The sequence below is a fragment of the Rattus rattus genome, chromosome 8 (genome assembly GCF_011064425.1).
Source record: "Rattus rattus isolate New Zealand chromosome 8, Rrattus_CSIRO_v1, whole genome shotgun sequence".
Classification (NCBI taxonomy): Eukaryota; Metazoa; Chordata; class Mammalia; order Rodentia; family Muridae; genus Rattus; species Rattus rattus.
In genome coordinates this window covers 27,086,883-27,099,422 of record NC_046161.1, presented here as the reverse complement: position 1 = coordinate 27,099,422, position 12,540 = coordinate 27,086,883, and the positions used below count along the sequence as shown (strand labels likewise).

Genomic DNA, 12,540 nt, shown 5'->3' with positions numbered 1-12,540 from the left:
TGCCTGTAACCCCAGTAAGCTGGAAGCTGAGGCAGGAGAATTGCTTTAGGGTCAGTTTGGCTTTTTTTCTCCTCTCCCTCTCCCTCCCCTTCCCTTTCCTCTTATATACACCCCCAGTATCTTCTTCCTACACTTCCCCTCTCTCCCCACCCCCTAAACAAGCTACAATAAGACCAGGCACATACCCGAGGCTGGAAAAGGCAACTCAATAGGTGGAAAAGAGTCCCAAAGCAGGAAAGAGTCATGGACAGCCCCCACTCCTGCTGTTAGGAATCCCACAACAGCTGTTCAGCACTAACATATGCAGAGGACCTAGGTCAGACCCCTACAGGCTCCCTGATCTCTGGGAGCCCCCACTGAGTCCCAGTCAGTTGATTCTATGAGCCCTGTTCTTGTGGTGTCCCTATGGTTACTCTAATCCTTCCTTTCCCTCCTCCAAAAGACTCCTTGAGCTCTGCCTAACATTTGGCTGTGAGACTTTGCATCTGTTCCCATTGGTTGCTGGTCTCTCTGATAATTGTGCTAGGTTCTAGTCCCAGAACTGTAGACAGGACAAACTGTAGGCTGGAGCTTTTGTGGCTGGGTTGGTCCCAATCAACTTGAGGCCTTACCTGGTTACAGGAGACGGCCAGTTCAGGTTCCAAGGCCCCTATTACTAGGAGTCTTTGCTAGGGTTACTCTCATAGGTTCCACTGAATTCCTGCTACACTAGATTTCTACCTCACCTCCAAAATGTACCCCGATTCCAGTTTCTCCCAGCATTTTCTCTCTCCTCCTCCATCACATTCTTCCTGTTCCCAACCACACCCACTCCCAGTCCACAAGTGAAATCTACACTATTTCCCCTTCCCAAGGAGGTCCCTCTCCCTTCCCCCATTAGCCCTCCTTGCTTCTTAGTCTCTCTGGGTCTGTGGATTGTAGCATTATCATCTTTTACTTTACAGCTAATATCCACTTATAAATGAGTACATACCATGTTTGTCTTTCCAGGTCTGGGTTACCTCACTCAGGATGATTTTTTTTCTAGTTCCATCCATTTGCCTATAAATTTCATGATGTCACTGTTTTTAACAGCTAAGTAATACACCATTGTGTAAATGTACCACGTTTTCTTTATCCATTCCTCAGTTGAAGAACATCTAGGTTGCTTCCAGTTTCTGGCTATTATGAATGAAGCTGCTATGAACACAGGTGAGCAAGTGTCCCTATGGTAGGATGGAGCAGCCTTTGGGCATATGCCCAGGATGGGTATAGCTGGGTCTTAAGATAGATAGATTCCCAATTTTCCGAGAAACCACCATATTGATTTCCAAGTAATAGTACAAGTTTCCACTCCCACCAGCAGTGTAGAAGTGTTCCCTCTGCTGCACGCTCATGAGCGTGAACTGCCTGTCACTTGTGGTTTTGATCTTAGCTGTTCTGACAGGCATAAGATGGAGTCTCAAAGTCATCTTGATTTGAATTTCCCTAATTGTTAAGGATGCTGTACATTTCTGTTTCTTGGTCATTTGAGATTCCTCTGTTGAGAATTCTGTTTAGCTATACACCCCATTTTTTAGTTGGATTACTTGGTTTGTTGATGTGTATTTTCTTGAGTTCTTAATTTTGGAAATTAGCCCTCTGTGAGATGTGGGTTAGTGAAAATATTTTCCCATTCTGTGGGCTGTCATTTTGTCCTATTAATGGTGTTCTTTGCCTTATAGATTGTCAGTTTCATGAGGTCCCGCTTATTAATTATTGATCTTAAGTGCCTGAGCTGATAATGTTGATGATGTTCTGATCAGGAAGTTGTCTCCTGTACCAATGAGTTCAAGGCTATTCCCTACTTTCTCGTCTACAGATTCAGTGTGTCTGGTTTACATTGAGGTCTTTGATCCACATGGACTTGAGTTTTGGATTCTTCTACATATCAACAGTTAGACCAACACCATTTGTTGAAGATGTTTTCATTTTTCCATTGTAATTTTGACTTCTTTGTCAAACATCAGGTGTCTATAGGTCTGTGGATTTACATCTGGGTGTCGGATTCAAATTCCATTGGTCAAACTGTTTTTACGTCAATACCATGAAGTTTTTATTATAGCTTTGTGGTAAGCTTGAAATCCACTGATTCCTCTGGAAATTGATACCTCTGGAAGTGCTGTAGTGCAGAACTGTTGTAGCTACCTGGGTTTTGTTTTACCATGTGAATGTTCAAGGTCTATAAAGAATTGTGTTGGGATTTTGATAGGGATTACACTGAATCTGCAGATTGCTTTGGGTAGGATGGTCATTTTTACTATGTTATTTTTTTTTAAGATTTATTTATTTATTATATATAAGTACACTGTAGCTGTCTTCAGACACACCAGAAGAGGCCATCAAGTCTCATTACAGATGGTTGTGAGCTACCATGTGGTTGCTAGGAATTGAACTCAGGTCCTCTGGAAGAGCAGTCAGTGCTCTCAACCACTGAGCCATCTCTCCAGCCCCATTTTTACTATGCTAATCCTGCAATCCATGAGCATGAATTTTTTTCTGAATCTTCCTCAATTTTATTCTTCAAAATCTTAAAGTTTTAATCAAACAAGTCTTTTACTTGCTTGGTTAGAATTACACCAAGAGATTTTATATTATTTGCGGGTATTGTGAAGGGCATTATTTCTGTTTTCTTTCTCAGCCTGTATGTCCTTTGTATATAGAAGAGCTCCTGGAATTAATAACTAACTAACTTACTTATCTATTTTAGTTAATCTTGTATCTAGCCACTTCACTGAAGTATTTATCAACTGTAGGAATAACCTCGTAGAACATTTGGGGTCACTCGTGTATACTATAATATCTTCAAATAGAGATACTTTTGACTTCTTCCTTTCCAATTTGTATCCCCTTGATTTCCTTTAGTTTTCCTATTGCTCTAGCTAGAAATTCAACTACTATATTGAAGAGATAGTCTTGTCTTGTTTCTATTTTAGTGGAACTGCTTTGAGTTTCTCTCCATTTAATTTGATGTTGGCTATCCGCTTGCTATATATTGTCTTTATTATGTTTAGGCATTTCCCATGTATCCTGATCTCTCCAAGACTTTTTATCATAAAGGGGTGATGGACTTTATGATATGTCAAGGCTTTTATCAAAGGCTTTTTCAGCATCTAGTGAGGTTTTTTTTCTTCCAGTTTGTTTATACGGTGGATTATTTTGACAAATTTGTGTATATTGAACCATTCCTACATCTCTGGGATGAAGCCTACATGATCATGGTAGATGAACTTTTTGATATGTTCTTGGATTTGGTTTGTAAGTATTTTATTGAATCTTTTTGCATCAATGTTCAGGAAGAAAATTGGTCTATAATTCTTTCTATGTTGAATATTTGTGTGGTTTGGTTGTCAGGGTAACTGCGGTATCATAAAATGGCTTGGCAAAATGCTTCTGTTTCTATTTTGTGAACTAATTTGAGGAGTATTAACATTAGCTCTTCTTTGAAAATCTGGCAGAATTCTGCACTAAAACCATCTGGTTCTGAGCTTTTTTTGGTTGGGAGAATTTTAATGACTGCTTCTACTCCCTTATAGGTCTATTTGAACTGTTTATCTGGTCTTGATTTAACTTTGCTAAGCAGTATCTACCAAAAAAAAATTTGTCCATTTCTTTTAGATTTTCCAATTTTGTTGAGGATTTTGAAGTATGACCTAATGACTCTTTGGGTTTCTTTAGAGTTTGTTATTATGTCTCCCCTTTTTGTTTCTGATGTTGTTAATTTGGATATTGTCTCTGACTTTTAGTTAGTTTGGATAAGTTTGGTTGTCTTGTTTACTTTCTCAAAGAATCAACTCTTTGTTTCTTGATTCCTTGTATTGTTTTCTTCGTTTCTATTTTTATTGATTTCAGCCCTCAGTTTGATTATTTTGTGCCATCTACTTCTCCTGGATGTGTTTGCTTCTTTTTGTTCTAGAGCTTTCAGGTGTGCTGTTAAGTTGCTAGAATGAGATCTCTCTAATTTTTTAGTGCTACGAACTTTCCTCTTACCACTACTTTCATTGTGTCCCCTAAGTTTGGGTATATTGTGCCTCCATTTTCACTGAATTCTAGAAGTCTACAATTTCTAGAGACACTAGGCCTCCATGGAATTGGGATGTGTGTTTCTGGCATGGAAACCTGCCTTGGGAACTAGATAGGTAGAAAGATAGCTGCCAGGCTCAGAGAGAGGCCTTCAGCAGTGTGATATGAGATGGAGCAAAGTGGGTGAGAGACTTGCTGATTGAGACTTAAGATATCTAGCAGATATCTTGGGGCACTGCAATGCCGGGCCTAGAGCGGGATAAAAGACAGCATTTTTATTTTTTATATTCTTACAACAACATCCCACTATTAACATGTGGGGTTTGATGTGTGATTTGATCTTGTGTCTGGGCCTAAATGTTAAGAATTGAAATGTCATCTGGGTAGATTTTTACTTTGATAAGGATGAAATGCCGTTATCTCTTTTAATTTTGATTAGAAGTCTATTTTGTTAGGTATTAGAATTTATACACCAGCTTGCTTCTTGTGTCCATTCACTTGTAAAATCTTTTTCCAATCCTTTACTCTAAGGTAATGTTTATCTTTGATGTTGAGGTGTGTTTCTTGTATGCAGCAATACATTTTGTCTTTTCATTGAGGAATTGAACCCATTGATATTGAGAGATATTAATGACCAATGATTGATTGATTGTTAATTCCTGTTGTTTTGTTTTTCTTGGTAGTGGTATGTGTCTGTGATTTCTTCTTTTCTTTTTGTTGATGTGAAATTATTTACCAAGTGTTTTCTTGGGTGCAGTTAAGTTCTTTCAGTTGGAGATCTATCACCCTCCATAGGGCTGGATTTATGGATTGATATCATTTAGATTTAATTTTGTCATGGGGTATAGTAGTCTCTCCTGGTATCTGTGGTCTTTTAGGGTCTGCAAGACATCTATCCAGGCCCTTCTGACTTTTAGAGTTTCTGTTGAGAAGTTGGGTGTAATTCTAACAGGTCTACCTTTATATGTTTCTTGGCCTTTTTCTCTTATAGCTTTTAATATTCTGTCTTTGTTCTGTATGTTTTGTATTTTGATTCTTATTTGGCAAGGATATTTTCTTTTCTGGTCCAATTAAATTGGTATTCTGTAGGCTTCTTGTACCTTTATAGACATGTCCTTTTTTTATGTTAGAAAATTTTTCTTCTATGATTTTGATAAATATACTTTCTGGATTATTGATCTGGGATTGTTCTCCTTCTTCTACTCCTTCTTCTATTCTTAGGTTTGGTCTTTTCATAGTATTCCAGATTTTCTATAATGACACTTACATCTGTAGTTCCCATTAACTTACCTAGATTTCCATTTCCATAAAAACCTCAGTTTGTGCTTTCTTTTTTACTTCTTTTTCTATTTGGTCTTGAATGGTTTCTTTCTTTCTTTTTTTTAAGAGTTATTTATATTTATTTATATGAGTACACTGTCACTGTCTTCAGACACACCAGAAGAGGGCATCAGATTTCATTCACAGATGGTTGTGAGCTGAGTGGTTGCTGGGATTTGAACTCAGGACCTCTGGAAGAGCAGTCGGTGATCTTAACCACTGAGCCATCTCTCCAGCCCAGTTTCTTTCAATTGTTTGTTCTCTTTGGCTTTCTTGGCATTCTTTAAGGGATTTATTGATTTTCTCCAAATTTTGTTTGTATTTTTCTTGATTTCTTTATGTTTTTTTTTTTTTATTTCCTCTTTAAAGACCTGTATCATCTTCATAAAGTTGGTTTTAAGGTTAATTTCTTGTGCTTCAACTGTGTTTGAATATCCAGGTCTTGCTGTTGTAGAAAGCTGGGCCCTGGTGGTGCCATGTTGCCCTGGCTGTTGACTATGTTCTTACACTAGTGTTTAAGCATCTGGGTTATGGATGACTACAGGTCTAGATACTGATTTCTGAGTTTGTCTTTGTTAGATGGGTGTTGTTACTTGGTTTCTGTTTTTGGTCTTCTGTTCTTTGTGACCTGGACTTCTTGCAACTAGCCTGACCTCTGTCTGTCTGATCCAGTAAGGAGTCTCTGTCGAGCTTGGGGGCTGAACTTCTGGGGACTAGCTTGCCCTTTTGGTGCAGCAGGGGGTCTCTGGCAGATTTAGGGGGTGGGATACAGTGATGATGAGGGTAATGGGAACTGGGTGTACTGTGTGGAGGAGGTCCTCTGCTGGGCTGCCTATCTATGGTTCTGGTTGCCAGTCGGTGTGGTCTCTGGTCCAGCAAGGAGTCTCTGCCTGAGTTCACCTATCTTTTTTCCTGGTTTGCTTGGCCTGCACCAGTTTTTCTGACTGGTGTGGCCTGCACCGAGGCAGTCATTTTTCTGACTGTTGTAGCCTGCATCTAGACAGTGAAAATCAACCCAAGTTGGGGTCAAGGCACTGCAGTGGGAAGGGCAGCAATGGGACAGGACAAGTGGGGCAGGGTGGAGACAGACAATGGAATGGATCGTTGGGAACGGAATCTAGGGAGTGGTGTGGTTCAGCTAGCAGGTAGGTCACTTCTGACTGGCATAGTCTACACCTGGCACACTGAACCTCTCTTAAGGCAGCCGGTGGCTCAATGTTTGTACAAGAAGTACCCTATAGCCAGGATTCCCTGCACCTCTCCTGACTCTCCCAACTTGGCTTTCATAGTGAAACCCTGTCTGTCTCAAACACACACACACACACACACACACACACACACACACACACACACACACACACACACCCCATAAATGATTCATTATACTATTCACTCCCAGCTAAAGTCTTGTAATATTTATAAGAAGTGCTAGAGCTGGTAGGTGTGTTATAGTTAGGAGCTGAATGCACATTGACTGGGCATTATTCTCCTGAGCAATTCACTAAGGATATGGCAATAAAGATCCAGCTTTCAAATCATCAGCTGTGAGAAAACTGACCTAATCACCAATTAAAAGAAACGGAGGCCTGGGGAGGTAATGCAATGGTAGATGACCTACCCAGCAAGCCACATGTACAAGGTCCTGGGTTCCAATTCCAGCACCTCAAAGGGAGGGAGGGAATGACCAAGCTGTAACACAGCCCTGGCAGAATGACTTACCGAAGTCACTGCTTTCACTTGCCCAGATGTAACAGGGGTTGCCACACCACTGTCTGTGATCACAAACTGACCTGGAGGCAGTGTCATCATTTGAATTTCTGATGCTAAAAACAGGATATAAACAAAATTTAGTGGTCTTAGATTTTAGTTTAAGTACTAGAAGAAATGAATGCTTCTCTATATTATGGGGTTATATGCCAATAAACTCACCATAAACTGAAAATACAGTTAAGTGGAATGCATTGAATACAAATAAATTGCTAGGTACTATAATGCACACTTTTAATCCCAATACTAGGGAGGCAGAGGCAGGAGGGTCTCTATGAATTCGAGGCCAGCCTGGTCTCCACAGTAGTTCCAAGACAGTCAAGTCTACAACATAAGAACCTGTTTCAAAAATATTTTTTGCATATATAAATTACCAAGCATTATAGCTCAGTCTATCCTACCTTTGGCATATTCATAATCTGAATATTACGTACAGGGACAATCCTGTCAACACAAAGCCCACTTCATGATAAAGTGCTGATGGCAGCTATACACCTAGCTGCTCAAGGCTAAAGGTAAACCAATCACTTGAGCCAAGGCTTGAGGTGAATGGCCCAGAGCAACAAAACGAGATCACCTGAAAGCAGAACCCAAACGGTGTATGGGCGTGTTCTTGCCCCACCAACAGTAATCCTATGCTGAAAATCCTAAATGCACTGGGCCTGGTGGTCAGGTCTATTACCCAAGCACTCAGGAGGCTAGCACAGAAAGATCACAATTTTTTGAGATAGGGTCCCACATATCCCACAGTTGCCTCAAACTTACATGAAGCTAAGAATGACCTTGAACTTTTGGTTGCCCTGCTTCCCACCTCCTGGAATTACTGGCATGTGGTGCCACACCCAGTGTATGCTGTGCTACGGATTAACCCAGGGTGTCCTGAATGCTACTAGTCTGGGCTACACAGTGTATGTGAGACTTACATGAGCCATATGGGACCATAAAGTGAAAAGAAGAAAGATCTCAAGTCCTAAGCAAGAGACCGTCCATACCTGCCAATGCTCGCATTCCCACTGAGGCCGTTCCCAGGGTTTGCCACATTTGAGAGACTTACAGTGGTGTGAGTTCTCTCACTTTCTTTTTCCCTCTCCCTCTCCCTCTCCCTCTCCCTCTCTCCCTCTCTCTCTCTCTCTCCTCTCCTCTCTCTCCCCCCCCCCCCCCCTTTTTCCCTCTCTCTCTCTCTCTCTCTCTCTCTCTCTCTCTCTCATTTTTGTTTTTTGTTTGTTTGGTAGCCCTGACTGTCCTAGAACTATCTCTGTAGATCTCTGTAGACCAGGGTGGCCTTGAACTCAAGAGAGAAGTCCAACTCTGCCTCCTGAGTGCTGGGATTAAAGGTGTGCACCACCATGCCTAGCCTGATGTGAATACGCCTCCAGCTATCATCACACGTGTGGAGAGACTAGTACAGAGGGATTATAAGAAACAACCAATGCCTCCTCACTCAAAAGTGTCTTACAAATATTCACAAGACAAATACTCAAACTTTTTAAACTTTGGAATGAATCATAAAAGCTTCCTTATCCTGGCCTGGTATATTTTATCTTTTATACTCAGGTATGAATTCATAGCACAAATGTCTTTACAGCTGCCTAGTGATCACAAGTGAATAAGCAGTGTTAATATTTCCACTAAAATGGAAGGATGAGTAGGAGATGGACTGATGCCAGCTCTGGGTAGTGAGAGAGGGCTAGTCTGGGACATTGTGTCTTCCCAGCACAGGAAAGGGTCAGGGGTAAAAGGTGCAGGTACCAGGGTACGCAGTCAAAGATGTGGTAGCCTGAACACCCATAAAGGTAACAAACGCAGCAGGCCCAAGCATGTCACGGTTATGTATGTATGTAAGCATCATGAGCACAGAGTAAGACTAAGACACACAACCCCTAGCCATCGGGATATTACAACAGAAGGAAGCGGACTTATTTAAAGTATTTAATTCTGCTTTTCCTATATAGCCTATACCTTAATTTTATGATTATAATCATTTTTTCTTTTCTTTCTTTCTTATCTTGCTTTGCTTTTATTGTTACTTTGAGATCTGTTTTCACTATGTAGCTTTCTAACCTCAGCTAACTATGTAGACCAGGTTGGTTTCAAATTCACAAAGATTCCCCTGCCTCTGGCTCTACAACTGAAGCCATGCTCTTGTGTGTTTGTCTTTAATAGTATCTTTCCAGGCAGCCTTGTGTGTCTGGCAGTCCTCCTGCTTACAAGGGCTGAGGTTAACGGTGCGTGCTACACCAGAGCTGGCACATTTTTTTCTCTTTATAAAATGCTTGCACCTAATTAATGAATGGCAATGACAGAACCAAATCAAAACTTCGCAAGCCCTGAAGAGACAAAGGAGCTAGAGGATGAACACTAGTGGCTTTGAACATTACAGAAAGTGGCCCAACCCCAGCAGCAGCCGAGTACCCTGGGGGAAAAGAGCCTAACTCTAGTTAAGCCTCTAGATCTAGTTGTCGGTCTCCAGGAGACAAAAAGAGATGGTACATTAAGTGATAACATGGGGGCACCATGGGCAAAACCCGGTGTGAGGACCACAGGAGCCATGGCTGGCTGGTCTCCTCAGCAGACACAGCAGCTGCAAGGGAAGGGTGAGAAGGCGTGGAAAGAAAGTGGAAGATGCAGAGCTGCAGTGGATGGCCCTTTCTCAGAACCCAGTTCAAACAAGAAATTAACACCTTTCTCAGGTGGTCAAAGAAATATGAATTCTGACTGGGTACTGGAACTATATTTGTGATGTTAAAGACTTATTTCCATTTATTTTTAGGCTGAATAATAATAGCAATAGCATGATTTTTTTCCCCAATGTTTTGGGCTAGGTACATTTTGGGCTCAGTAATAGAGCAAGTACCTAGCCTTGTGCACCAAAAAACAAACAAAAAGAGGTCTCTGCGGGGTTTTTCTTTTCATTAATTGTCTGTGTGTCTCTCTGTGCGTGTGTGTGTGTGTGTGAGATACATGCATGTGTACTAGAGCAAGACGTCAGATATCTGCCTCTGTGTCTCTGTTACTTTCAACTTCCCACTTACAACAGAGTCCCTCACTGAACTTGAAACTCACTTTTCACCAGGCTGTGTGCTCCAGCATCCTGCCTGTGTCCACTCCTTAACTCAGACAACAGGCATGAGCAGCCAAGCCCAGCCAGGGATTTGAGCTTAGATCCCCATACTGTGTAGCAAGTACTGTCACCCCCTAAGACACTTCCCCAGCCTCCTCCCCTTGTTTTGGAGACAAGGTCTCACGTAGCCCAGGTTGTCCTCAAACTTGCTATGTAGTCGAGGATGACGTCAAATGCCTGAGTCTCCTCCCTCACCTTCCAAGTTCTTAGATCTCAGGTAAGCTCAGTCTTTTCATTTTAGAAACATACTAAAATGTTTAGAGCAAAAGGCTGTAATGAGTAATCACCTAGTCAGGGGTGGGGAAGAAAGGTAGGCAAGGCTGGGCAGAACTTCAGAACTGCTTAAGTCAAGTAGGCGGTCCAGAGGGTTCCTGCCCTCTGCTCTCCACTGTCACAATTACAGAATCTTTTCCTAGTAAACCATCTCAGTTGCAGAGTATTTTTTCAAGTTATAATGCTAATTCCTGAAGTGATTACAGTGGGTGTATACATCATTTCACTTTCTTAAACTGAGTACAGATGTCAGTCTATCTGCCAGGCTCTCTAGGTCGCCCATGGGGTAACCTGGGGTACCTGTAAGTGACCTTCATCCATGCTGCTGTGGGGAACCCCACTGCACTCATGGGTTCACCAAGCTAGCCTTGAGTATAATAACTTCTGTCTGTTAGTGTTCTGTCTGAGGTAAATAGACAGTTCTTCACATTTCTCCAAGGAAAGTCCCACAGCACAGCTGGCCCCTGGACAGGGATTGGCAGAACCAAAGATGAGATGAGAAGAGTGGCTGCGGCACACTGGTGAGCGTGACTGAGGTGATCCAAGGGAGTGTGCATCTGTGGGAGCAGCCCCAATATGGCTACCTTCTCCATGATGTATGAGATGTTGTGCCTCTTTGCTATAGTAGTAACTGCATAGAGGTGGAAAGATAGATATCCAAAGCCAAGCTATTTGAGAGTGGTGCTCAAAGCTATCAAATAGCCAAGCTATCTGGGGGTGAGGAGAGAGCAGATCCCAGGAAGGCTATCCTCCCCTACATGGTCCGGAGTAGCACATCTGATAAATAAGGTCTATCACAGAAGTACAGGATCCCCCACCCCACTCCCAAATAGCTGATGTGTTAGAGGATACGTTACAGTTTTTAAAAGTAACGTGTTTGGGATAAGAGCATAAACAGGTGGGGAAAGCTGTTGTATGGTCTTTGCTCTGGGCAATAAGGCATATAGCTGAGGCTAAGCCATCTGCCCAGAAGGAAGTTTCCCATGTAAAGGCAGAATTACAATGGGAAAACACGTGCATGCTCTCCTCAGCGTTCACCTCTGGTCTTGTGGGAACTGGGAACGTGGGAGAGGGGAAGATGAGGTGGAGAGGAGGTAAAGTTGCAGTATTTTACAGCTGATGGAATGTGTGGGAAAGAGAATCTAAAAACTCGGAACCCGTGAGAAGAATCAAGACTTCGAGAAGGAAGAGAAAAGGATGGGAACAACAGAAGAGCCCCTTGGTTTGACCTTTAGTACAGAGGAAATCTATGATTCAGCATGTGGATGGGCAGGCCTAATAACTCTATGGGAAACTACAATGACCAAGAATTAGTCTGCCTCTGAACTGCACTGGGAAAGACTTTAAACACGGAATGGAAGAGCCTGCCTCAGTGTGGCTCATGGAACTGCAGGACATGGGGACAGATGGGGTCCGTCTGAGTGCTACAGACAAAAAGAAGCTAAGTAATAACACTGTCTATCCTTCTTTGAGACAAAGGCTGACCACTCCAAGACAATGAAGGAAACAGATGTCTCATAGACTGGCTCAGACAAGCCACCAGAGACACAGTACTGGCCGGGGTTCCTGTCAACATCAGGAACCAGAGGACAATGGCAGAAAGACAGTTGTTACCAAAGAAACTGGGTATGAGAGTGGCAGAGCTTGATGCTCAGTTCACTGGGCCACATTCTACCGTGTTCACCTGAAAGTTAAGACCCTAATTCAGCCTGGGCTCTGGGACTGATATGGAGTTTTAGTGGCTTCTCTGTATCCCGTGGTGAGACATGACAGTGACGAGGAAGGAGGTTCTGGCAGACCTGAATGACCTGATCCAGCAGACCTGGGAGCCTGTTGGGTCACTCAAATGCAAACGCACAAAGACTCGTGTCAAGGTGGCATTCCTAGGGGAAAAGTTGTCAGTGGATCAAATGAGTGCTAGTGAGCCTGCAAGGCTTTAAAGTCACAGCAGTCGCTCGCAGAAGACATGCTTTAAAAACTAAAGGTGAAAAAGATCAAGTTTGTTCTAGGGGTAAACA

At 42.3% G+C, this 12,540-nt stretch overlaps 1 protein-coding gene across 2 annotated transcripts in view; it reads right to left on the bottom strand.

Annotated features, from left to right (window-relative positions):
• The window catches only part of Prdm10 (PR/SET domain 10), a 100,732-nt gene that overhangs the window by 3,687 nt on the left and 84,505 nt on the right, over nucleotides 1-12,540 (bottom strand). For both annotated transcript variants that reach the window (XM_032909393.1, XM_032909394.1), the window contains one exon: nucleotides 7,081-7,184. In XM_032909393.1, coding sequence (XP_032765284.1) covers nucleotides 7,081-7,184 — 104 coding nt within the window. The remainder of the gene's footprint in view (nucleotides 1-7,080; nucleotides 7,185-12,540) is intronic.